The 25,379-nt window shown below is 37.9% G+C and overlaps 1 protein-coding gene across 1 annotated transcript; it reads left to right on the top strand.

The window, feature by feature from the left end:
• Positions 1–1,394: 1,394 nt before the first annotated feature.
• On the top strand, positions 1,395–22,833 carry GRK7 (G protein-coupled receptor kinase 7). The gene is made up of 4 exons (XM_009089187.4): positions 1,395–4,665; positions 5,412–5,849; positions 17,698–17,969; positions 22,150–22,833. The coding sequence occupies exons 1-4, from the start codon at positions 4,063–4,065 to the stop codon at positions 22,490–22,492; spliced, it is 1,656 nt and encodes a 551-aa protein (XP_009087435.1). The 5' UTR covers positions 1,395–4,062; the 3' UTR covers positions 22,493–22,833.
• The last annotated feature ends 2,546 nt before the right edge of the window (positions 22,834–25,379 follow it).

The following is a 25,379-nucleotide window of genomic DNA, read 5'->3' as shown; positions in this document are numbered from 1 at the left end:
AAATTTTTCCTAAGTACTATTGTATGCAAAACCACAGTCAGTGTGTTTTTTAAGAAATTATTCTGAGTTTTAATCTAAAATTAACAGTGTGTAAAACATTTGCTATGTACTTTTTCCATCACACTGTATTAAACATTTCTAATTTAGATTTTCTTTATGACTTTAGTTTTCTTGTATCTCTTCATCTGTTGCTCTGTTATATTCTATACATGATTTCTACAACCATAGCATTAAAATTTAACCATGTTAATAACTTTTTTTATTTGTATTTCTGTTAGTGATCGTGGAGACATGTATTTTTAACCCAAAGATTTTTTGTACAAAGACATGTGTTTGATATCAGTTAACTAGAGGTGTAGACAATCATGCTGGTTAGCTGATTAATGTAGGAAGCAAACAAAAGTGATAATTTAAATAACCCAAGGAAAGGAGGCACTAACTAAACCTAGGGAAAAATACAAAATTGTGATTTCATGAAAATTTGGTTAATAGAAATTTCTTTACTATCTTTTTATTGGTCATAGTGTTTTGGAAGCATTTTTTCATTTTTGTGGAAATCCTGAATATATCATCTTCGAATTTTTTCTTACAGCTGTTTAAGTGCTTGCCTCTAACTTTGTCTTTTCCTTAAATATCCAGATTACTATGAATCTGAATATATGCTGTGGGATTTTTAAAATATATGTAACAAAGAGATAAAATTATTGCTTTCAATCTGTAACAATTCAGGCTTAATAAAATGGTCAATCAATATGGGTGAAGTTGAAGCAATATATTATGCATTGTTTACTTTAGAATTATCATCTTTAATGTTTAATGTGTTTCTCAGTAGATGTGTTTCTATCTAATTCTAAGTACTTTTAAAGAGGTTTATCTTCACTGTATAAAGTAGTTCCAATCTTTGTCTCATCAAGCATATTGCAGAGTTTACTGTGGGTTTTTTTTTGATATTGTAATCTTGGTTTTAAAGATGTTGTGATTTTTTTTAAATGTAGCTTTTTTTAAATTACACACTGAGGTAAAAACATCCTGAGTCACTGTTACACTGTATCACATCAGTTGTTATTATGCCAGATGATATCTGTCTTCAAACTCAAAACAAATGTAAAATATGTTAACAGTAGTAATGAAGTGCCTATAGCATTTGCATTGTTATGGAGTATTTCTGTTTGTGTAAAAGTATTCCCAAAATTCTTTCAAAAAAAAGAAATCAGAGTGGACATGAAAATAAATTTTTGCTGTCACAGTCATACTGTATCTTACCTACCACCTGTTTTCTCTGTCCACATTTGGACAGAGGCTCCATCCTTTGACCTCTGGTAATGCCATCTAGTCCCATCAGAGGACTTTATTCATTCTTCTTTGGTTTATAGGTGAATATGGAAAGTATCAAACCCTGCTTTTAGCTCATGTCACGTGCATGGTAAGAGTAGCTGAGAATTACAGTTGTGGAAAAGTTTTTCCAAAGTTTCAGCTCAAAAGGGTGTTGACACAAATGAAGTATTAGGAGAGTTAATGTTGAAATCAAAGTAGCTGATATTTTTGTGTATCTATTTGCATATTATAAGTATCTTGTTGACCAGTAATTGAGGTTCATCCAGAACATAAGGTAATGAATTTTAAGTCCTGCATATTTTCTCTGTGATTTAGTGATTAGCCTAAGTCGCAGTCTTTCTATGAGCTCTACACCAGAGAACTTCTCCAAATCGTGCCCTGATAAGGCTGATTAGCATGGTTGTTAGTACGTCCCCGTGTTCAGTTCTGTAATTTTTCACCTCTTGTACATGAAAAATAAACCTTTTTTGCTTCTCACCCAAACATACTGTTTTAAGAGCAGGTAACACTACTTTAAATAGCCAATGTCAACTAATAGATTAATGTTGATCTGCTTTTCTCCAGTGTTTAATAAATGCTGAGTAGATTTGGATAAGTCAGCAAGCAAATCTCAAAAGTGACTGGAGTAATGAGTATATGTTGAATCATATTGTTTGATTTTGCTTTTAATGAAGTTATGTTATTTTAGAGAAAATTTATGTTCCATAGAGACTGGGAAAGATTCTAATTAATTGAGTAGAATGGTCTTTGGAGCTGAAAATGTGTCTGTCTTATGCAGGTGCCATAAACATTAGGAATTTTCTTGATTTGCTTAGGCATGAGAATACCAATAGCTGCAATAAGCTTGAGTTCTGCCTTAGGGCCCCAGCTACCAGCCATTTGTCCTGCTGCTCTTTGAGCTGTGGTGGATATTCTGGCCAAACATAAAAAAGACCCTATTGAATTTCAGGAAATTAAAAGCTTTATTTAAAAAAAAACCTGAAATGAAAGCTTTGTTCCTTGCTTTCATGCCTTTCTCTACCCAGGGTATTATTGGAATGTGTTGCTGTAGGCCCCATTTTCAGGACAGCCAGCAGCAGAATTCCCCATTTCTTCCCTTGGCTCCTAGCAGTGTTGCCCATGCTGTTGGCTGCTCTGTTGCGCCCTTTATGTAACCTCCCACCCTGGGCTTGCTCTCACCTGGCAGAACTGGCCAGGCTTTCAAGTGTCTGCCTTACAATTCCCCCTGTTCTCATGCACACACGGCAGTTTGCAGTGGATGGCCCTCCCCATCACTCCTAGAAAAACACTTCCTTGGGAACTCTGCAGAGTGCAAGCACGAGTTTTATGTCAAATGGATTCAGTGTGGACAGGATTAAACATGTAAAAACAAAACACTGCATGGTTGTAGAATGGCAAAAGCAGCCAAGAAGGGCTTAACACTTATTACAGGGAGTCTGAAAGGTGCCTGTTATTACTCTTGGTGTTTAGTTTTTGTAATTCAGCTCTTCAGCTTGCTCTAAGATTGTGAAAAAAGAAAAAAGACACTTGACCTTGACCTCAAGAGTACAGCTTGACCCCAGTGTTACTTCTTTTCTTGTTCTCATAGTACTTTTCTTATATTTAAGGAAGGTTTTAACAGCCAAATCACCTGACCCCACAGCAGAAGGGGGCTTAACCTAGGGAGTGCCACTCATAATTTTTATTCTTTTGAAGGGAAAAAAATGCCTCCTGGTAGGCAGCCAGCAAGTGCAGGTGGAATTTGCCTTCACTTGATTATAATCAGCTTTGTCCCTTTGTTGATGTCACCTCGGCTATATGTTGTTGCCACCTTCTTATCCAACCACTTTCTGTCATAAAGCTCAGCAGGAAAAATAAACTGAGGCCAAAATAACATATGGAAGTGTCATGGCAAGATTTGGCTGTTCATTTGAAGTGTTTTTCTTTTTTCTGTGAGTAGGAGATGAAGTCAGAGCTGTGTTGTTTCATATATAAGGATCATTATTTTTAGACCAGTGGCAGTTCTTAGCCTCTGCATGTAATCTGCTCAGACAGAGCCACGCGAGGCAGCAGGGTTTGCTTGAACTGTCTGTGGGGCTCAGTCACTGATGTTGAATATAACTTGTGCTTTGGAGGTGTGAATGCTCAAAGCACTGAATTGTATGGTTCATCTATGTCAATGTCTTTTGGCATGGCAGATTTGTGATAAAAGCTTTTCATAAAACCAGTTGTTAGTCTGCTGGAGTTTGATGTCGACCAGGGGAGATCCAGGCCTGTCCTGCTGACTGTGGCCGAAGTGCCCCTGAGTTGGAGAGAGTGCATGTATTCCAGCCATGAATCTCTGCATGTTCCCAGCAGCCAGGGACAGTACATGTAGAGGGAATCTTGGCACATTTAAAGGTTATCAGGGCCCATTCTGAAAAACACCAGCTGAAACACGTGCATTTGGTACTGCCAGTGGGAAGGTTTGCCTAGGGTGTCATCCCTCAAGCTATACATAGCAAACTCAAAGCTTCTTACAGAGAAACCTCTTACCAGTCACTTTCCACAAATGGTGCCTGTACCTAAAGGTACTTAGTGAAAATCCTTGAGAGGTATTTAATGCAAAAGCAGTTAGTTTCCCTGGTGTTTTTCTGAAGCCCTCACACACCACTAGCAGGGAGAAGTGCAGTGCAGCTACAGCACAGCTCCTGGGCCAGTTACTCGTTTTGTCCGAACCAGGCTCTGCCACCCCAAGGGCTTGCCAAGATGTGTGACATGGGGGGGCTCGATAACCTGATTGCCAACACTGCCTACCTCCAGGCAAGGAAGAGTGGAGAAGGAGACACCAAGGAAATGCAAAAGAGGCGTAAGAGCCTCTCGCTGCCCAAGATTGAGGAGTGCAAAGACCACAGAGAGTCCATTGCGGGTGATTATGACAGCATCTGTGAACAGCAGCCCATTGGCAAGAAATTCTTCAGAGACTTCTTAGAGACAGTGCCAGAATATTTGGTAGCTAGGGACTTCCTGGATGAGGTGTCAAGCTGGGAGCTGGCAGAGGACAATCTCAAGAGCAGTAGCATGGAGAATATTGTCACCAATTTTCTTAAGGAAGGCGCCAAAAACTATCTGTCTTTCATGAGCTCTGACTTGGTCAGCAAATGCAAAGCAGCTACTGCAAAAGACTATGAGAACATCGTGCAGCTGGCCAAGGAAGAAACCAAAGTCTTCTTTAAAGACAAGCCCTTCCAGGACTTCCAGAACAGCCCCTTCTATGACAAATTCATCCAATGGAAAGTGTTTGAGAAGCAACCAGTAACTGATAAATACTTCTCTGAGTTCCGAGTGCTGGGCAAAGGTGGCTTTGGAGAGGTAAGAGCTTGTACTTTTAGGGATGTGAGTCATCTCTCCCCTTTCAAGACTAGCAGGTGGGTTTGCAAAGACCGGTGGATTAAGCCACTATATGAAGATTTGTAAAATGTGCTCCTTCAGATTGCCCATTTTCCAGAAATCAGGCTGGGTTATTTATATTGTGATAAAGGCTCTTGCTAGTAAAAAGCTACTTTGACATTTTTATATTCTGTATCTATGCTAGTAAAAAAACCAGGCTTCTTTACAAAAACTTGCATGAAAGTTCATGTACTTAACTAAGTCTGCTCCTTGACATCATCTTAGCCTGTCGTATCTCACACACTCCCAGATAATTCCTAGCTGTAGTTTAGGGAAAAGCACACATCAGGATTTGTTCTCAAACTACAGTATGAAGGTTTTTTGAGAGTCAAGAGTTTAACTGTAAAGATACAATCTGTAAATGCTGCTTATTCTCATGGTTACAGATTTTTGTTCTTCTCCTTGTTCCTTTTATTTGCTAATACATGCCTACTAGTGGCATCCTCAAGAACTTTGCCTCAGGGCCATGATAAACTACTGGTCCAGAACAGAACTGATTGTGCGCTTGTTTTTTCTTGTTTTCTGTGCTAATATACTCTTCATAGAAGTTAGCATCAGCAGCTACTGATAGGCATCAGTGATTCCCCAGTTCCTGCCTGTCACTACCCTTGTTATTCCACTCTCTGTGTAAAATTCCTTCATTACCTTTCCATGTGCATATTCTCTAGGTTTGTGCCATCCAGGTCAAAAATACTGGCAAGATGTATGCCTGCAAGAAACTGGATAAGAAAAGGTTGAAAAAGAAAAGTGGAGAGAAGATGGCACTGCTGGAGAAAGAGATCCTGGAGAAGGTCAACAGCCCTTTCATAGTCACACTAGCTTATGCCTATGAGACCAAAACCCATCTGTGTCTTGTTATGAGCCTCATGAATGGAGGGGATCTGAAGTATCACATCTACAATGTGGGAGAAAGGGGTTTGGAAATGAAAAGGATCATCTTTTACTCAGCTCAGATCACCTGTGGGATTCTGCATCTCCATTCCATCAAAATTGTGTACCGGGATATGAAACCAGAGAATGTCCTCCTGGATGATAATGGGAATTGCAGACTGTCTGATCTTGGATTGGCCGTGCAAGTCAAAGAGGGAAAAAGCATCACCCAGAGGGTGAGTACAAATTCTTTGAACTTGGGCAGGGTGAAGTGCAGCCATTCTATTTCTAATGCCTTATGAGACCAAGACTTAATTCCCTGGAATTGATTCTATGCTAAAGACCTAATGTAGTAATTTCATTCTGAGAGACAGGTCGTAAGATTTGGTTTATTAACTCTTCAGCTGCTGCATGTGGTAAAATAACTTCTTTTGCACAGAAACAGTAGAATTTACTTGACCTTTTTCTCTTAAGTTCTTGAACCAATGACTTGAGAGAGGGAGATGCTTTGTGACTTATGGAATACTGCATAGTCAGGGATTTAATCAGTTGTTTAATGAGCAGCAGTCAAAGATATGGCTCCTCTGTATTCTGCTTTTGCTCCTAGGAGAATACAGTTTCTTACACATTACTCTTAAGTGATGCTACTGATTGTATTGCATGTGTGTGTGGCACTGCATGATAAATTATTTCCAGCCCTTCTTCCCCCCACAAATTAATTCCTAAAACAGTTAGCAGACTTGACAGTTTGTAAATGTCCATGCCTGTCATGTGTAGGAAGAAAAACATGTATGACCAAGTAGATATTGTGTGAATTGAGTGTGCAGCACTTCAGCTTAACTGTGAAAAAGACATATTTCTCTCAAGGTATCTGGAGCTTAAAGATGTGCATAATGAGAGAATGTGTTTGAAAGACTCAAGGAAAATGAAGAAAGGGAAGCAACATTATAAACTGGTCTATGTTAAACTCCCCAAGTTTACAATAGAAATTCAGTAGAAGAGAGGACCCACTAATGGCCTTCTACATCATGTTTGAGTGCACATCTTTTGATGTTTTTAAGTTCAGTAATTTTGAAGGATCTTTTCTTTCCCGGGCAAGTGAAGAAGTTTGCACTGGTAGTGGTTTCAGTTCTGGCTGAAAGAAAATGTAGAAATTGCGGTATGTATAAATAGTAAATATTTTTGAAATTAAACTGCATGGTGTTTTGGATACAAAAATACAGCTTCTGTGGAAGCTAAGGCAAGTTTTTCCATAGAGCTTCTGTGAAATGAGAATGTTGTTTTGTTTGTAAAGATTGCATTTTCATCAGCGAACCCAAAGGTATAAACCTTACTGGGCTTTGCAAGTTAGAGAGGCATGCAGTTACTATGATCAGAACAAGTAGTTTTGTCAAAGGGCAATTTTTCATACTTAAATATGTGGGGTTTGGCAGAAGGAAAAAAATGTCAAAATTAAAGAGTGTATTTAGCAATATGTAACCACTTCTGTTGGTATTAGGGTAGAATCTCCAAGCAATATTGGACAAGGTGATTGTTCCTCCTGACCTTCTATGACAGCCGTCAAATTGTTAGTGCCATTTTTTTTGTTGTTTTTAGAAGCTCTAGTCAGCATTACATAGTTGCTTTTATTAGAGCAAAAACTGCAGTGAATAATGATTGTAATGTGTTGTAAGGAACTTCAGTTAAAGGCAGTTTTATTCATACACTACATTGAAATAGGAGATGGAAGAATAAGATTTTTTTTTTGGTGTGTATCATAACTATACATGAGTTAAATTAACAATTCCCTTGTTTTTGCATTTTTGTAAAATAGTCATACTTGAAAGCTTCAAAAAATTGTTATATGAGAGCTGGATATTATTATTATTTATGCTCATGTCATACACATGAAGACCAAAGAACACATTTACAAAACTTACATTAAGCTTCACCTTGTGTTCCTGTAATAAAAGAAAAATGGTGCTGTTAAATTAATTTTTGTCTACTAATCGTAGTTACATTCTGACTTAAAATTATCTGAAAGTTTACATCATAACTTGCTTTTTGAGTATGACTGCCAAATTGTTATCACTTAACCAAACCTATACATATCACTTTTTCATTTTTACCCAAAGGAGTGTATGGCTCCAGGACAGGTTTATCAAATGAAATTTAATCAGTTGCACCATTTTGTGGACACAATTTTATAAGGGCATTTTTATAAGCTAAAGCAGAGTATATATTCCTTACAGGCCAAATCTCTATTGTTCTGATATCTAAGTGCCTAATATCATAAAACTGTTTCTAGATTTTGGTTGATGGTTTGAAATGACAATTTAAGGCTTACAATTTTTCAGTCACTAATTAAGGGATATTGCTACTGATCTATAGTATATAATATATGGATTTATCTGTGCATTCATTTCATTAAAGATTGGAAAAATACACTATTTTGATGAATTCTGAAAGTTTTCTGCACTCTCATAGCTGTATAAGCTATTAAAGATTAAATTTGTTCTGCTTTCAAAGCAGAAAAAAATTCCTGTCTTGTCATGTATGAATAAATGCACATCACCCATACATCAGCTGGAGGATCCATTAATCCCTTTTGTAAATCTTATTAGGTGATTAGGTTATCACATGGCACAAGTAATAAGCTTGTTAATGAGTTCCTGTTTTAGACATTTTCCAAGTTTTCATTGAGGCTTTCTACAAAATTAAAACGTTTATGTACACTTCATCGGCCAAAAAAGTGTTCTTTGTGGGTAGAAAGGTTTTTTTAAATTTTAGATGGATAACTTCAATGTGGTCTTAATAAAAAATAGTGTGTTTATGCTTCAGAAAAGCATTGTGCAACTGATGATTCAATACTTACGTAATCGAAGAAGTAGCCTTGGTATCCTTTAAGTACTGCTGTTACATACACTCCTTTTGAAGGCACTTGTGTGCTCCATACCAACTGGTCATAACTATTAAAAATAAAAACACCTTGCTTTCAGAAACTGTGCTCCTTACAAAGATCTTGAAGGAGTTGGATACCTAGCCTTAATTTTCTCCCTCTCTTTTCAATTGCTAAAGCAGCAAGGAGAAACATCCGGCTTTCTGTGTGAATGTACTTTGAACTTATACTGTAGTTGTGAGTAATTGATACAGTAATAATTACAAAATTTAGAAAACTCTAATTTCACTAAGTGTGATGATTTGACTTTGTGAAGTGCCAGCTGCCCCTAGAAAGAAGAAATCACAAGAAAAAATTAAAATACACAAATTTGAATAATAACAATCTTGAAAATAAAAGTAGAAAACAGTTGAAAGCTACTTACCGTGTAATTTTCCTTCATTAAACATACATGGATTATAAGGGATCCTCTCATGATAGCTACATGCACCTGTGCAATCTACCAAGAAATGTGTCTATACACATTTAGTCAGGCGAGCTCCCTACTGACATCTCTGGAAACAGAAACGAACTCCAGCGGTAATAAAACTATTCAGGACTTTAAATGTCATTATGACTTCCTGTAAATGTGCCTGTTGCATCTGATCTGATGTGTTGATCAGACCCTGCAGGAACTAGTTTGTATCTTAAAATTATGGCTTTTTAAATATTATTATTTTCTCTGTCTTACATAATTGAAATAGACAACAAGGAGAAACTGAGAGCTTTTACACAGGCAAAGTGTTCTGTCTGTTATGTACTAGATTTATTCTAGCACTAGGGGTTTTTTGCATATGAAATGAGGAGCTTCCATCCCAAGTTAATTCCATTTTTCCAGAAGTTAGTGTGTATTTGCTGTTTATTTAGGGAAGAATTTTCTGCCCTTACTAGATATGGCTTTTGTGAAAAGTAACTGTTGCATGTAAATTGTGAAGAACTTTTGTGCAGATGCATGTGCGAGCCAGAGAGCTTAAATATTGACATAATAACTGTGAAAAATAACACAAACATATTTTTTAGTATTTATAAAAGTACATTCATATCTTCAGAGGTTTCAGGCTTCTTCACAGTTTTCCTGTGCTATGTTTTATATATTTGAAGGACATCATAATATTTTTATAGGAAAAACATGTTTTGGTTAAAATCTTACTCAAAATGTCCTTTTGCCCTCCTGTATGTTTGTTTATTATAAGATTCTATTTCTTAGGAAAACAGATGGAAATCTATTTAGATGTTCCTGAAACTAGCAGTTTAATTTCCAGGCAGCTGAAAAGCAGGAGGAGGGTTTAGACTTGTGAAATAAAAAATAACTCAGCAAGCTATTCTACAGTTGACCTTTGTTCATTATCACATGGCATTCTTATTGGATAAAATTCTGTAAAAATTTCTTCTTCCTTTGGTCTTTGAAAAATGACAGCTTTTCATTTGCTCAGAATTAGAGGAACTTGCAGCTGTTTTGTATACATTTTGAAGTATGAAATGTAAAATTGATGATATTTTTACTAGCAGAACTGTGTTCTTAAAAATGTTGATAATCACAGTTGTTATGTGGTGCATTGTCATGCCAGGTGTTTGAGACTTTTTTAATCCCTGAAATGTACTTTACTGAATGCAGCCTTATCCAGAAAAGTCTGTGGGGCCAGTTGGGATCCATGCAGGGGTCCTGAGGCAGAAGTGCTCACCGAGTCACTTCCCATCATGACTTTCCCAGCAGTCCTGGAAAACCAAGGAGGTCTCAGCTGGCTGGACATTAGCCAGTGTGATGCCCATCCACACGAAGGGCTGGAAGGAGGATCCAGGAAACTTCCAGCCTGTCAGCCTGACCTTGGTACTAGAGAAGATCCTGGAGTAGATCATCCTGAGTGTGGTCATGCAGCACATACAGTACAGCCAGGGGATCATGCCCAGCCAGCATTGGTTTAGGAAAGGCAGGTCCTGCTTGACCAGCCTCATCTCCTTCCATGACAGGGTGACCTGCTTTGTCATGAGGAGGTGGCTGTGGATGTGTCTGTCTGGACTGTAGTAAAGCCTGTGTCACTGTTTACTACAGCATCTCCTGGAGAGCGTGGCTGCTCATGGCTTGCACAGGTGCTCTCTTTGCTGGGTGAAAATGGGCTGGATGGCCGGGCCCAGAGGGAGGTGGGGAATGAAATTACATCCAGCTGGCACCTGGTCACTGGTGGGGCTCCCCAGGGCTCAGTACTGGGACCAGCCCTACTTTATGTCTTCACTGATGATCTGGTCAAGGGAAGCAAGTGCACTGTCAGTGAATTCACAGACAGCACCAAGTTGGGTGGGAATGTGGATCTGCTGGAGGGCAGGAAAGCTCTGCTGAGGGATCTGGACAGGCTGGGTTGATGGGCTGATGGCAGCTCTACAAGGTTCAGTGATGTAAAGCAGCAGGTCCTGCACCTTGGTCACAACAACCCCTGCAGACTACAGGTTTGGGGAAGAGTGTCTGGAAAGCTGCCCAGTGGGAAGAGAGGGTTGTTGGTCAACAGCTAGCTAAACATGAGCCAGGTGGGCAAGAAGGTCAATGGCATCCTGGCCTGTGGCCAGCAGAACCAGGCAGTGACCGTTCCCCTGTTCTCGGCACTGGTGAGGCTGCACCTTGAATCCTGTATTCAGGTTTGGGCTTCTCACTACAAGAAAAACATTGAGGTGCTGGAGTGTGTCCAGAGAGAGGCAGTGGAGCTGGGAAGGGTCTGGAGCACAAATCTGGTGAGGAGCAGCTGAGGGAAGTGGAGAGAGGAGGCTCAGGGGGACTTCACTGTTTTTTACATCTCCCTGATGGGAGGTTGTAGCAAAGTGGGGATTGGACAAGTGTTTTGTTTATCCTAAATGTTCCATCCTATAATGTCTGATTGCTTCCCTGTCTGTGAATGCCTTCGCATGTCTTCTGATGACACATCACTGTGGTGGGAGTGTTAGCAGGTTCTCTCTCCAGTTGGGATCTGAGGCAAAGCTTTACGTGTGATCATGCAAGAAGAAAGCAGGGAGCTGCTCTAGAATCCAAAGTTAAAATTGGTTCCCAGTTACTGGATTGTCCTTTCTCAAGCCCTTTATCCCTTTGACTTCCACACAGCGTGAATCTAAACTGAAACCATGTTATACCTGTGTCTATTTCTCTTCCCAAAGAGGAGCACACAGGGAGCAGTCCCTACTCACAGAGTGGCTTTCTCTTTTGTTGTGCAGCTTGTTTCATTTCAGTGATTACTGATGACCAAACTTAAAAGATTAAAAAACCAATGCTGGATTTTTTTACTATTCCAGTTAGTGACTTTGCACCCAGGGCCATTTTTTTCTTTTTTTCTAATATAGCAAAAATCTGGTTTGTCCCTTTTGTGCTTTGGCCTGTGGGGGCTTTTTTAAAAGCCCACACAACTTTCCCTGTGAAAACTATCTCCTTATGTGAAAATCAAAAAAAGTTTGATCTTGACTAAGCATGTGGGATTCCAATGCTTATGTAAGATTCAAGACCAAACTTGGGATTGGAGTTACTTAGCTCCAGTATTGTCTTTTCATTATCTTTTCCCGCTACTCTGAGGAGTCTTCCTTGTGTTGTCTTGAATCATGATGGTCCATCCCATTAGAAGGTCCCTCCTTCTGCTAAACATTAACAATCTGCATAAGAATCTTCTGTGTGGCTTTCCTGAGTGCCTTTTGCTCTATTTAGATTTAATTATATCTTCTTTGAAAAAAATAAAATAGTTGCCTACTAATTGGGTCAGCTAGTTTCTTGTTATTGTGTGAACATGTGTGAGAAACTGGAGGAACTGCAGTTCTGTGTAACTCATTTAAATTACGCTCTGTTCCTCCTCACAGTGACTTGGGAGAAGAATTAACATGGTGAAGTGAGTGACAGAGGCAGATCAGTGTTGTTCTCCACATCTAGGGCCTGTTAGCTTGTGTGCAGGGAGGAGATTTCTGTGGTCTGTTCCTGCATTCCTGCAGGGTCTATTAAGGCCATTGCTGAAGGAGTGGAGGAACAGCTGGACAAGAGAACAAAGCAGGCAGTGGCACCCCTTGGAGGAAGGAAGGACCGAGCCCCAGGAAACAGCTGATAGAGCTAAACTCAGCTTGTTTTTTTTCCTCTGTTCAACAGTTCTTGTGCCATGGCAAACAAAAGACATTCTGATTTGCTTTACTGTTTGGTTTGTTGTATCAATTGAGTTTGTTTTGCAGAGATCTGTGGGAAAAGGTAGCAAGGTCTAAATCCCATTTTTCCCCATTTGCCTGTTCTGTGCTGCTGGAAGCTCCAGAGAGTTGCCTCTGTTTCCTGCCTGCACCTGCTGGAAGCTGGCACGGGGGCAGTGTGGAAGGGGCTGTTCCCTGGCAGAGGGATGTGTGAGCTGTTGCACTGTGGGGCTGGTTCTGCTCCAGCTCTGCACTGCCAGGTGCCCCTTGACTGCACTGGGATCTGAGTGCACTTAGTGCTTCTCAGCATCACATCTTGAATTACTAAAAGATTATAATTATGTGACCTTTGAAAAATTTATGCAGGATCGCATTTCACAAAAGAAACATTTGTATACTTTCAGATGAGTCATTTCTACTATGCCCTGTCAAATCACACTCAAAGCAATAATTCCAGTCAACGGAACTTCTTTGCTAATGTAGCCAAGGGCAGCATTTGCTCATTACATTTTAGAGGATTACTGATAAATTGTCTTTTGGGTTGTTCTCAAGGTAGTGAAAGAAAGGGAAAGTAGATCTGTGAACCCTTTTCAAAAGCAGATCAATTAAAATTTAATTGACTTAAATTTATTGACTATATTTATAATTCAAGCAGCATATGCAAGTAAACCTGCTTATCACAAAAGACAATATTAGATGGAGAGCAAGTAAAAAATAGCTAGTGTTGTATTGACTATGCTTTAAAAAGTTCTGTGCCTCTACAATGGCATAAGATTTCTGTCTCTAGTAAAAAGTTGTGATAATATATCAGTCTTTGTTTTTTTTGTGATATTTTTATTAGATGTTTCCAGGTCAGTGAAGGTGTAATATCATGTGTTTGTGTCTCTGTAAGATCACTTGATTAGTTAACATATATGTTCAAATGGTTCCTTCTGTTACCAGGAATTGTGCAGGAAAGAAGAGAATAATGTGCTTAGTCTCAGTCAAAACCCAGTGAACATCCTAATAGAAAAGAGTTGACAGCAAAGAATTAACTTTGAGTATGAGTTTTTTATTTCCTCTGTTTCCATTAAAAGAGTGAAATTTGTCCATGTAAAGTAAGATCTAGTAAGAAAAAGTGAGTTTCGTTTAATATACAGCCTCTGAATTTACTTATCAATTGTACTGAATGAAAACATCTGCAAAATCATACAAACCTACTGATTTTTTGTATGATACACATACCAGTAGTCCATATTTGGAGATATTCATTCTGAGGCATGGTCAGATAATTCTGACTGAATTAAATATTCAGTACTAGCCCATGGGAAATAGACTCCTTCAAAAAATAATGCATTTATCTTTTGTGGTAGCTTTTAACTTTCCTTTCTGTCCTTTATTTTTTTTTATTTTTGCACGAGAATATAATTTACAGTATACTTATTTACTCCACACCTGCCTATTTACTTTCATTCATTTTTGCTTTGGGACTTGGTGGATAAGTTTTCCTCCTAATACATTATTTATTGTTGCTCAGATTTGCTGCTAGTGAGAGTTGTACAGTTTAATAACTCCCTTCACAAAACTCCTGTTTTACCTCCTTAGATAAACCTCTCCTGAGGTTACTTAGGCTGCCTTTCCTGATGCCCTAGGATCTCTGTTCCTGGAAAGATGATCTGATTGTTGCATCTTGTTCTCCATAATGATTAGTGTAGAGATGTTAGGTATTACCTTCCCTCTAATGCTGCCTGCTCTCCAAAGATAGAATTAAATCTTCACTTGAAGGATCTGTGTTCTTCCAGGTGCTGAATAATTCCTTTTTTGTGTTCTCTAATATGGCAAATGCTAAAGGCATTAGCATCTTTCTTTACAAATCATTTTGCCAAAACTACACATATAGAGAAATAGGTGGAAAAGACTAAAATTTAAGCTCTTTTCTTCCTTTCTTCAAATTCCTGTTTTGATAAAAATAGAGATTTATGTATTTATCCCTCCTTATTGTTTTTCTTCCCCCTTAAAAATCCCCGTTCACTTCTGAAATGTGTTTGCTTCTGCTATAAAATTGTCACATTTTAGTGGATTTTAAAAATCTCAAATCTTATAAGATCAGGTTTGGATTCCTTCTTCTTAGCCTGTTCCTTCATTGTGAATAGAAGGACAGGTTCAGGTTTGGGAAAGTTTTGGTTTTAGATTAAATTTGGATTAAATTCTGTGAGAAAACCAGCTCTCATTAAATTCTGAATTGAAATGCTTTGGCATATCCGAGGTATGATATGTTTCTAGACTTCCTCAGATGGAGCTGGATAAGCCCAGTAACAGCTCAAGATTTCAGAGCTACTAATTTAGAGTGTGGAAGTTTAGTTCTTGTTTACATTTAAGCTCATCCACAGCCTGTCACTTTAGCCTGAAGGGAGGCTGTTGTCAGTCCATGGTGTTTTCTGTTAAGTTGTGGTCGTGCTGTCTTTTTGGTGTGGGGATGGCCTTGTTTTCTCTGTTCTTGAGAAACACAAGCACCGTGTCAAAGCATGGTGTTCTTCCAGATGGTGTGTCCTGCTGGAGGCTGTGTTGAAAATGCCCATGGAAGAGACTAGTTACTTCTTTTGAAAAAAACAGCTGTGGAAGAGAAAATGCAAGTGGGAGGAAAGAAACAGTCTGAAAGGAGCTGCCTTGAGACACATCTGTGACAGCAGATTTCTGACTTTTCCATGTCAGATGTATCCAGGTTCTGAATGATGATGCTAAGTTGCTGCAAAGTAATCTCTTATCAGAAGGACCATATTGTGCTGTCAGGGCACATTTTGATGATAATGTGACTCAATAGTTCTTCAAGGCATTAGTGCCCCAGCTTCATCTCAGTAAAAATAAGAATGTTTATTGCTTCCCAGAAGGAGGAAAAAAAAAAAGCAAAGAAAAAAACGTTCTAGAAACCTATTTAGAGCTGTGTTTACTAATCCACAGTGAGCTCTGTGGGCAAGCTTTTTGTATCAAAATTTCTCTACCACTTTCAACCTCTCTTCTCCCTCTCAAGTTTGTTCTGAGGCCAGATGGATCTGGGTCTGTGGTCTGTGTTTGAGCATTTGTCACCTTCCCTGAACAAAGCAGTAATCATACCTAAAAATGTAATACTGTCAGGATATCTCTCAATGTTTTTAGTTAGAGAAACCCATAGTAAGCAGTGCAAAGTGCTTGTGGGATGATGTCAGCTGCTGCAGTGCCTGTGCTGCTCCTCTGTACTTCTGTGGCTTTAGGGAGAGAGGCAACTGTTCACTTTTAACCTTTCTTTTTGCTTTCAGCCTGACTCATACTTTTGTTCTTCTCATCCCATTTCTGTTTTTCAAGCATATGGAGGATTTTGCTCTATATCCTTAAAAGCAAAAAAAAAAAACCCCCCAAAAAAAAAACCAAAAAAAAACCACAAACAAAAAAAACAAAACAAAACAAACAAACAAAACAAAAAAAAAAAAAAAAAAAAAAAAAAAACAAAAAAAAAAAAAAAAAAAACCAAAAAAACCAAGCAACAAAACTACAAAGAGAGAAAATATAAAGTGGATTTAATTTTCTGTCTGTTAGGCTTATGTTTTAATAGATGCTAAGATGTTCCCTCTTGCACACATTGTTTACAGTAGAGACATTATATGTTAGGATGTGTAGTGACAAAAGCTGAAGTTTATGGGGCGACCTGCCTTGGAAGTACTGTGCCTAAATTTACAAAAATCAGAGGGGTTATCCAACCCCATAAAATAAATTTCATCTGTTGAGCTGTACTTTTTATAAATACAATTTGTCCAAATGAGCTTAGCTTTACCTTTTTCTAACTGTTTTGCTTTTCAGAGTGAATCTCTGTCACTGATTGTATTCTGATAGCAGTAATAATGACCATCTTGAGTAAGCTTTAGTGGGATTTTGCACAGACACAGTTTTTTATTTTAAATTGTTTTACTGGTAATACATCAGTCCCGGTATTTAAAAACTATATGAGAGGTTCAAGCAACTTCTGACATGGTTATCACTGTTAGCTGCATCTGGTAAATACATCATATAGAGCATGAGACACAGCAGTAAACATGGGTTCAGCTGAGGAAATGCCTTTGCAATTGAAATCCCACATCCTCAGTCATGTAACAGTGCAGCAGAGAACATAGAGAGAGCTGATCTCTCCACTTACCTCCCAGGTGAATCAGCTCCCTGGGGACAGAGGCAGCAGGAGCTATTTCAGTCACTGCAGCCTGTCCCCCAAGGGAAGGTGGCAGGGCTGGGCTGAGTAGAAAGCAGGCACATGTCCCTCTCAAAGAATGGCCATTTCTTCTCTCAGAGAAGGGGCCATTTGTGCTGTGAGTAGTCTTTATTCAGGCATCTTTTTTTAGTTGGGAAGTATGAACTTGTTCCTTCACCTAAATGTGTGTAATTTATGAATTACAATTTTCATCAGTTTACTTTCTTACAGTGGTTTTTAAGAGTTTTTCTTGGCCCTTGGTGGTAGAACATTTATCCAGAAACCAAGAGGGGGGAAGCTGAGAACTTCCTCATTGCAGCTCAGCTACTGGCTTGATGAGAATTTTCTCACTGGCATCAGAGCCCTGTGTTGGACCAATTAGATAACCATTGCACAGGGTGGGAATCAGTGACTGTTTTGCCTGGTTTTTGTATTTTTTAAAATCTTTTCAAGTTGATTGCTACTTGTGTTTACACAACAAAACTAAGAATATCTTCAACAACAACAAAAAAAAAGAATAAAATGGAGGAAGAAAGCAAGCTAGCCATGAATTTAAAATTAAACCACTTTTAGGTAGAAATTATGCTGACATTTCAACTTTGAAAAGCGTGTTTAAGACAGTTTTTTAATGTGCCAAGATGTTTCAAGAGAGATATGGTCCATGTCCTAAAAAAGTTATACCTCACCGATTCCAGATTATAAAAAGGTCAGGGTTTCCAGATACAAAAATTATCAGTAGAATTACTAATATTTTGGAAGAATTATAGACTAGTCTGTTGAACTGTATGCATTTCACTTCTGACATTGTAAAGTAAATCTGTCTGTGTGTTTGCCATAGGCTGGGACAAATGGCTACATGGCTCCAGAAATCCTGAAGGAAGAGGACTACAGCTACCCCGTGGACTGGTTTGCTATGGGGTGTACTATTTATGAGATGGTTGCTGGGAGAACACCATTCAAGGATTTCAAAGAAAAGGTCAATAAGGATGAGGTTAGAAGAAGAACTCTGGAAGATGAGGTGAAGTTTGAACATGCCAGCTTTACAGAGGAAGCGAAAGATATTTGCAAGCTGTTTTTGGCTAAGAAAAAAGAGGACCGTTTAGGAAGCAGGTATGCCTTCTCAATCTCAGTGCAAGAGAAATTCAAGCTGCAGACATTATAGTTATTTTACTCATTGCACAAAACAGGTTAGAACTTCACTTTCTACAGAGTAATGAATTTTCCCTTTCACTTCTAGGAAGAAAGAGGTGGAAAGTATTGAAGATAATATGGAAATAAGGAATATTGTTGCAATAGTGTGATCATCTATTCTCACTCCAAATGACTCATAGGAGTTGCCCTCTTGTTATTTTCTGTGTTAGACTTTATATAGTTTTGGGAGAAAGAATCAAAAGGGTTTTTCTTACACATTCTTAAAGGTAAAAGGATATTCCAGTGGACACCTGCATCCCTGCTAGTGCAGACTGAATGCAGAACATTAGGCTGTAGTGCTTACTGGAATGATGTGGGCAGAAATCCAGATCTGCAATGAGGATTCTCTTCCCTGCAGATATCTAATTTGCAAGGCTGCATCATTGGCTTCATACTGAAGAGACCTTAACCCCTCTGTTTTTCTCAAGTGCTTTTAAAAAATGCTGTAGAAGTTCTGGTCATCCTGACTCATCCCAGGGAGAAAAAGAATATTTGGCACAAATTCCTATAAAGCAAAACATTTCTGGGCACTTCAGAGATGGCTTTGGGTTGATGAACACTAGTAGATTTGTCTATGACTTAGCAATTTCAAGGAACTGTTCAGTAAGAAGAGAATGCAAAGCTAAACCTTGTAATGTTTAACTTGTAATAGCTCTGATCCCTCTGATATGTGCATGTGTGTGTGTATAAATAATTTAGTGCATTTCTGTTTAGACAGGTTGCAGATCTACATTTGCAATACAGACAAATTAAAGAAATATAATAAAAATGTGAAAAATTAATAGGAAACCAATAATATCTATCTTTAGAATACACTGTGATTTGAATAATCTGTGAATAGAAATGTATGTATCAGGTGCTTTTCCAGTCTAAAGGTGGAATAGACAAAGGATCTCATTGAAAATGCAGAGATAGTCTTCTAAATTTATATTTCAGAGCAACGTGGAACAGTTTTTCAAAATGTTAGGCAAACATTTGTCTAAAATAATTAAATCTAATAAGAGATAATAGATCATTAATACACACATTCTCAATATTCTGTTGCTAAATGAAGACAGCTACTCTTGTGCCTTATGTATTTTCCCAGCAACTGTGCAAGGCAGCAGAAAAAAGTTATTTTCAGCAGCACATGGACTATGTTCAATACAAAATCTATATTGTTTTAGTATGTTTTAAAAGCTTACTTTAAAAGTAAATTTAACACAAAAACATCCAGAGCACTCTAACTTAAAGTCAGCATACTTTGCAGACATTTGGACTTACAGCATGTCATGAAGTATACAAATTTCAGAGTAGGGGAAAATGAAATTCAGAAATCGTGAGTGACTTGGTTGAGTTCATTCAGTCTGAAACAAAACCAGCAACACACAATTGACTTACTGTAACCACACTGCCTTTTCCAGGGGAATAATTTACAATCTTTCTGTCTGCTTTTTTTTCCATAACTTCTTAGCAAAATGAGAAGTGCACCCAGAAGGGTTAATGCACACAGTATTTTTAATTTTCTGCTGTTTAAGATATCCTTCCTCTGATGTGCTGTACTTGGAGAAGGCGAACAATAAATAGGATATATACCCTGAGCATGATACAGAATAAAAGCATGCATGAACCTCTTAAACAGGGTGATACTATTCAGGACAGCTGTGTGTTATGTAAAGATTAGCACTGTAATTCTCCTAAGGACAACAAGAGCTTGGGTTATCCACAGCACTGCCTGTTGCATAAGTTAAAGCTGCTCAAAGACAGCTTTATTTTGTACACCTGACCTTTTAAAACTCCACTCTTCTATTGAAGATGTGATTTCACTAGCTAACTCAGGGAAGATCTACCCCCTTTCCTCTACTCTGGCTTTTTGAGATTAATATCTCAAAATCTGAACCTGTAAAGTGATTTTCAAAATTTTTTTTAATTGAAGAATACAAAATTGAACTTTGTGTGAGTTCATTTGCTTTTCCTATTAAAGTTATCTAAAAATGCAGTTCACAGAGGGTGAGCTCAAGTTCATCTCCAGCTAGTTGGAAGATGTCTCAGTTCCAGTAGATGGCATTCATGTAGCTTTACATTTTTTAACTTTTTATGGATTCAGGACAAGGAACACTGCAGCAATCCATTTTGCAGCCTCCACCAGCTTCTAGTGCTTTTTGGTTTATGTTACAGAAAGGAAAAGCAAAATAAAGGGAGATTTTTGCAAGTGCCTCTGCCCAGTGAGCAGTCCTGGCTTACCAGTGTCCCAGGACACCAGTTAATTTGAACAGCAGCTGAAATGCATTTCAGGCTAACAGTGAATGTAAATAAATAATTTCAGGCTTCTCAAGTACTTGGTTATCACTGGCTAGGTAAGGTAGGAGATGATTTTGCAAGCCTATGGATATGCAGAAGTCAAGATCCTTAATCTGTACATTCATAATTTTGTTCATATGGTGCTTTGGGGTTGAAAACATAATATTTTTCATTGACCAGCATGCCTGGATGGCAGCATCTACCATTCTTCAGGCTGTGGCATCCTGCTTATTCATGGTGGTGTACAGTGGGTAGTGGCTGGTGGTGGCTTGCTCAGAAGAACTGGGCAGCAGAGGTGCAAAGTAACAATTTTCTAGCAAGGGGCTGAAAAGAGCAGCTGGTGGTTTCATCTGTGCTGTGCCCAGGGAGCACCAGTGCAGGCCAGAAGCACAGCAGGCCAGCATGAGGAACAGGCAGTGGCAAGGTGGATGAGCTGTTCTGCATGCATGGAAATTAAGATTTTAAAAAATAAAGATTTTTCCATGATCACACAAATCTACTGCTTCTGTATGATGCTTCTGCACATTTTTAAAGATAAAAACACTTGCCAAAGGTTTGCATTACATTTTATTCATAGAACATTGTCTAGAAATACATGAGGGCTTGCATTTTGCTAAGTTTGATTTTGTAAGGAGGTTGGAAAAGAAAAAAGCTGTGTTAGGAACTACCATTTTCTGAGGCCAAAACGTAGACAAATTTGATTTTCCTATATTACTGTTTTCAAGAGCAGTGCATCCCTAAATATGTTAAACAAAGAATGATAGGTGTGGAAAAGACAGGGCTCCTCTCTGCTCCTCCTTTCTCTAGAATTCCAAATACAGACTTTGCATGCCTTGACACTAGAGCACAGTTCAAAAGCTGTGGTCTTTGGTCATTCTTCAACAAGCACACATTTGAGGCTCAGATGATTTTTATCACCTGGAAATATCCTACAAGTTTCACTACAGGTCAACAGTGAAACAATTCACTAGTTCTTTTACAGCTGAAGTTCTCCCCACCGTCTGCAGTTGTTTTTTGTAAGATTTATTTAACTTAACCATTTACAATTATTTAGTCCTTTCTTGTTTTTATTATTGGGTTTTAACTATATTAATAAAGGATTATATTTGTGACAGTGGCATACATACTTTTGTTAATGTCATCATCTGTGAATCTCTTGCCTAAAAAAATCTTTGTTAATTTATAAGAGTAGTTACTTTGAATGAACTGTCACTATAAGTGGGATTGTTTACTTGAGTGACATAACTGAGTTTTAGAATATAAATGTGTAGATGCTTTGAATTAAGATAAAATGAGAATTGTCATTTGTCACCAGCTTCCTATTCAGACTGCTGCTGCTCAGAGTCAGTCTATAGATGTATTAACCCAATATACCCCAATGTAGAGTTTAATACAGATAGTCTTACTCTATACTTAATACAGTACAGATATTCTTATCCTGTAGATACAAAGCCAATCATTGAACTTCCCCTGTGGGACAGTAGATCCAATACTCCTCCTCCCCAGCCTTCTGTAGGTTCAGTTCTGGTGGAAGTGTAGCTTTGGGTGGGGTATCCCAGATGCAGCACTGCAGCTCCTGCCTGGCACTTTGCCAGGGCTGATTTACCCTGAGAGGTGCAGTAATGGGATCAGAATGTTTTCAGCTGCTCAGCTTATGTTTACTATGCTGCATTCCTTGGTTAGGAAAAAAGGAATTGTGTTGCATGACATATATATATATATATATATATATAAAGTACTGTCATGTACAAAACACAGACACCCCTGTAGCTCTCTGGGAGCAAAACACACTGATGAACAAACTTTTGCTTTATTGCAGGAATGAAGACGATGACCCAAGAAAACACAGCTTCTTCAAAACGATAAATTTCCACAGGTTAGAGGCAAACCTTGTTGACCCTCCATTTGTGCCAGATCCATCAGTTGTCTATGCCAAAGATGTTGCAGACATTGCTGACTTCTCTGAAATACGAGGAATTGAGTTTGATGACAAAGACAAGAAGTTCTTCAAAAAGTTTGCGACAGGTGCTGTCCCTATACCCTGGCAGGAAGAAATCATCGAAACAGGACTGTTTGACGAACTGAACGATCCCAACAGAGTCGTTTCTGGAGGTTATGCAAATGGAGGGGAAGCTAAGTCAGGAGTTTGTTTGTTGTTGTAATTATATCATTACCAAAAAGAGTAGAAACCACCTCAGAACTTTCCATATTCTGACTCTGTTTCAGAAACTCAGTACACCTGTTTGAGAAGAGCCAGCCAGTGTAATGTGACATTGACAGGCTGTGTAGGACCACCAGCTGAATAGACTGTATTATTTTCCTTTGCTCTAAGAAAGGAGATATTTTTGTGTTACTTGAGATTAATCAAATGAAGAACCATATTTCTCCAAGAAGCTTAGAATAGAAATTCTGAAATACAGAAAGCAATGATAGAGTGAAGAGGCAAAAGCTTTTGAAAATGACTGTTACTGCTTTGAATACAATGAATCATTGGTTTTCTTTCTTTTTTCTTGTTATTTCTACTAACATTTCCTCTTTATTCCACAGTTTTCAGGAAGGATTTTTTCATTTTCAGGTAATCTCGGACAGTGGAGCTTATATACCCTGTCAAACTTGGAATCTTACTGGCTAGCCAGTCTGTCTCTTAAACTCTGTTAGGTTTTGGGTGGTTTATTGTAGTATGTTCAGATTGTCATAAGATATAAAGAAATCTCTACGTGTCACTTGGAAATGAGAACAACAGGATCAAACTCTTTGCAAAAGTGATTTTAATGGAGTGAAGATAAGATTGCACCAATTTAATGGAATAAAGCAATAATTTGTTATTATTAAGTGTATTCTTACAAGTGATAATACTATATACAAAGAAAATATATTTACAAGTAAATACATATTCTTTTTGACAATTTTAAACTTTTATCAGATTTCCTGATAATTTTTCTGTATTTTGGTGATAAATTAAGCTACAGATAGACCAAAGCAATTTGTAATTGATTTTTACAAGAAATTTATTTCAGTGTAATGTAGATTTTAATTCAATTTGCTAAATGCATGATACTGTTAAGTGATGTAATCGTTAAAAAGTTATGTATGCAAGTTGAAACTATCTTCAAATGTTTATTGATTCTCATGGAAATTTTGAAGTGTTTTTATTTTTCAATTTTATGACAACCTAAATTGAATTACTTGGGAATATTGCTATGAATACTTGCTACTGGTGAAGTGTATTACTCATGAGAGGCCTCCTGCTGATTTTCTGTGATAAGAAAATAGGCAGTTGTTCTTTGCACAGCTTTTAAAACTGACCCTGCACATGCTCGTCACTGTCATCTATCCAGCCGTAATTCCCATTGACTAAAGTGGAAGTGGAAGCTACTTCATTCCTTGTAGTCCTGGAGGCTGCAAATGTCCCATTTTCTGTTTTTCATACAGCAAACTTCCTACTGAACTCAAGGACTTCTTTTGGCTAGACACTGGTATTAACTCACAAGTCTGTTTCAGCGAGGTAAACCTGTATATACAATGTCTTCTGTACTCAGGTCTGTCCTGTGGAGCACAGAGCGTTGGTATTTATTTATAACCTAATAGCACATCCCAAACTCTCAAGTTTTAAATACTGTAAGTGTTTTAGTCACAGCTATGTAATACATTGGTAATACTTTGTGTTGTTCTGAGTAGAAAAAGAATTGTTCTTTTTTCCTTTTAAATTTGCTTTTCCGGTGCTTTATATACTTAATATTGAAGTGAAAAATCAAGAACAGTTGTACTGAGGATTAGTGGGTAATTCTGTTCATGAATTATGAGCATAAAATTGTCTGCCTTTTGAATGGAGACTTTCTGTCAAATAATTTAAAACTATATAAGCTGAATTCTGATTTGGTCTTTTAATTGAGAAGGATGATCCTGAAAGATGGTGAAAAGCAGAGGAGGTTGAGAGAAGAGTGATGTCGTCCTGGAAGGATTTACAAGAGTGCTTCTACTATTGACATCCATTGATTTTATTTCTCATTGCTCCCACCTGCAGAAAGCTCTTACAGAGATAGTAAATATACTAGACTAGTATTTTTAAGAAGCCAAGACAGAAAACTTTGTTATTATATGCATTTTTAAAAACCCACTAAACACAAAGCAACACAAAAACCGCAACCACCACCTGATTACAGCTGGGAGAGACATGTTAGTGCTAGTGGTATCAAACCTTTGTCCTGAATTGATATACCTCAAATCCATAGAAATGCTGTTTCGAAAATCCTCCAAACCATAAAGCAGAGCCATAATCTGAAATGGCTGTAGGTTTTCCAGTGCATAACTGAGTTTTAAGTTGCCATTTGAAAAGAGGTTATGTACAGACAGAACCAGAATTTAATGTCTTGGTAGAATCACACATCCCCAGTGATACTGGGTGCTGCAAGGCTGTATTTTTCAAAATGTGTTGCAATACTGAGATCTGTGAATTTGGGACACCATGTGTGCATAACATTTAGTTATTTTAGTTTTAGAAATGTTGTGGTGTCACTAATCCCAGCAGGATGTGCATCAGTGAGATCCATAATGTTAAGTATTTTATGAATCATTCAGAGTAACACATCAGAAGTCTGATAATGCACAGTTTGGCACAGTGTATTGAAATATTCATTTAATTTTCTAGATTCACTTTTCACAACATGGACAACTTCTATTTGCACCATGGAAAGGAGGCAGGACAAAGATTATTTCTGTATGCCTGTTGGTACTTCTAAAAATTATTTTTACATTTTTTTAAAGAATCTGTGAAATACTTTGTTCTTTTCTTCTTCCTGCCACTGTAAAGTTCCTTGTTAAACTTTCAGGAGCAAAGTTCTTTTAACAATCTGCTTCACCTTAACAAAAAGCCACAATCCCAAAAGATTCACATGTTCAATGAATTGTCTTACTGCAACCAAAGATGCTACTCATGTGAGTAAACTTAAATGAATATGCAAATGTTGCAAGAGCAGGGCCCAAGTCAAAAGTAGTGACCAGGTCACTGGATGTTTATGATAGAAAATGAGGGATGACTGGGGGAGGAAA

This window comes from Serinus canaria, chromosome 9, assembly GCF_022539315.1.
Source record: "Serinus canaria isolate serCan28SL12 chromosome 9, serCan2020, whole genome shotgun sequence".
NCBI lineage: Eukaryota > Metazoa > Chordata > Aves > Passeriformes > Fringillidae > Serinus > Serinus canaria.
Note: the sequence above shows the minus strand (reverse complement) of the source record. Positions and strands in the feature narration are given on the sequence as shown.

What these genes read in the sequence shown, in the direction of transcription:
- GRK7 (XM_009089187.4), top strand. Translation starts at nt 4,063, where the DNA reads ATGTGTGACATGGGGGGGCTCGATAACCTGATTGCCAACACTGCCTAC. An exon ending in GAAAAAGCATCACCCAGAGG is followed by an intron (nt 5,850 to 17,697) that starts GTGAGTACAAAT and finishes TGTTTGCCATAG; the next exon opens with GCTGGGACAAATGGCTACAT. An exon ending in GAGGACCGTTTAGGAAGCAG is followed by an intron (nt 17,970 to 22,149) that starts GTATGCCTTCTC and finishes GCTTTATTGCAG; the next exon opens with GAATGAAGACGATGACCCAA.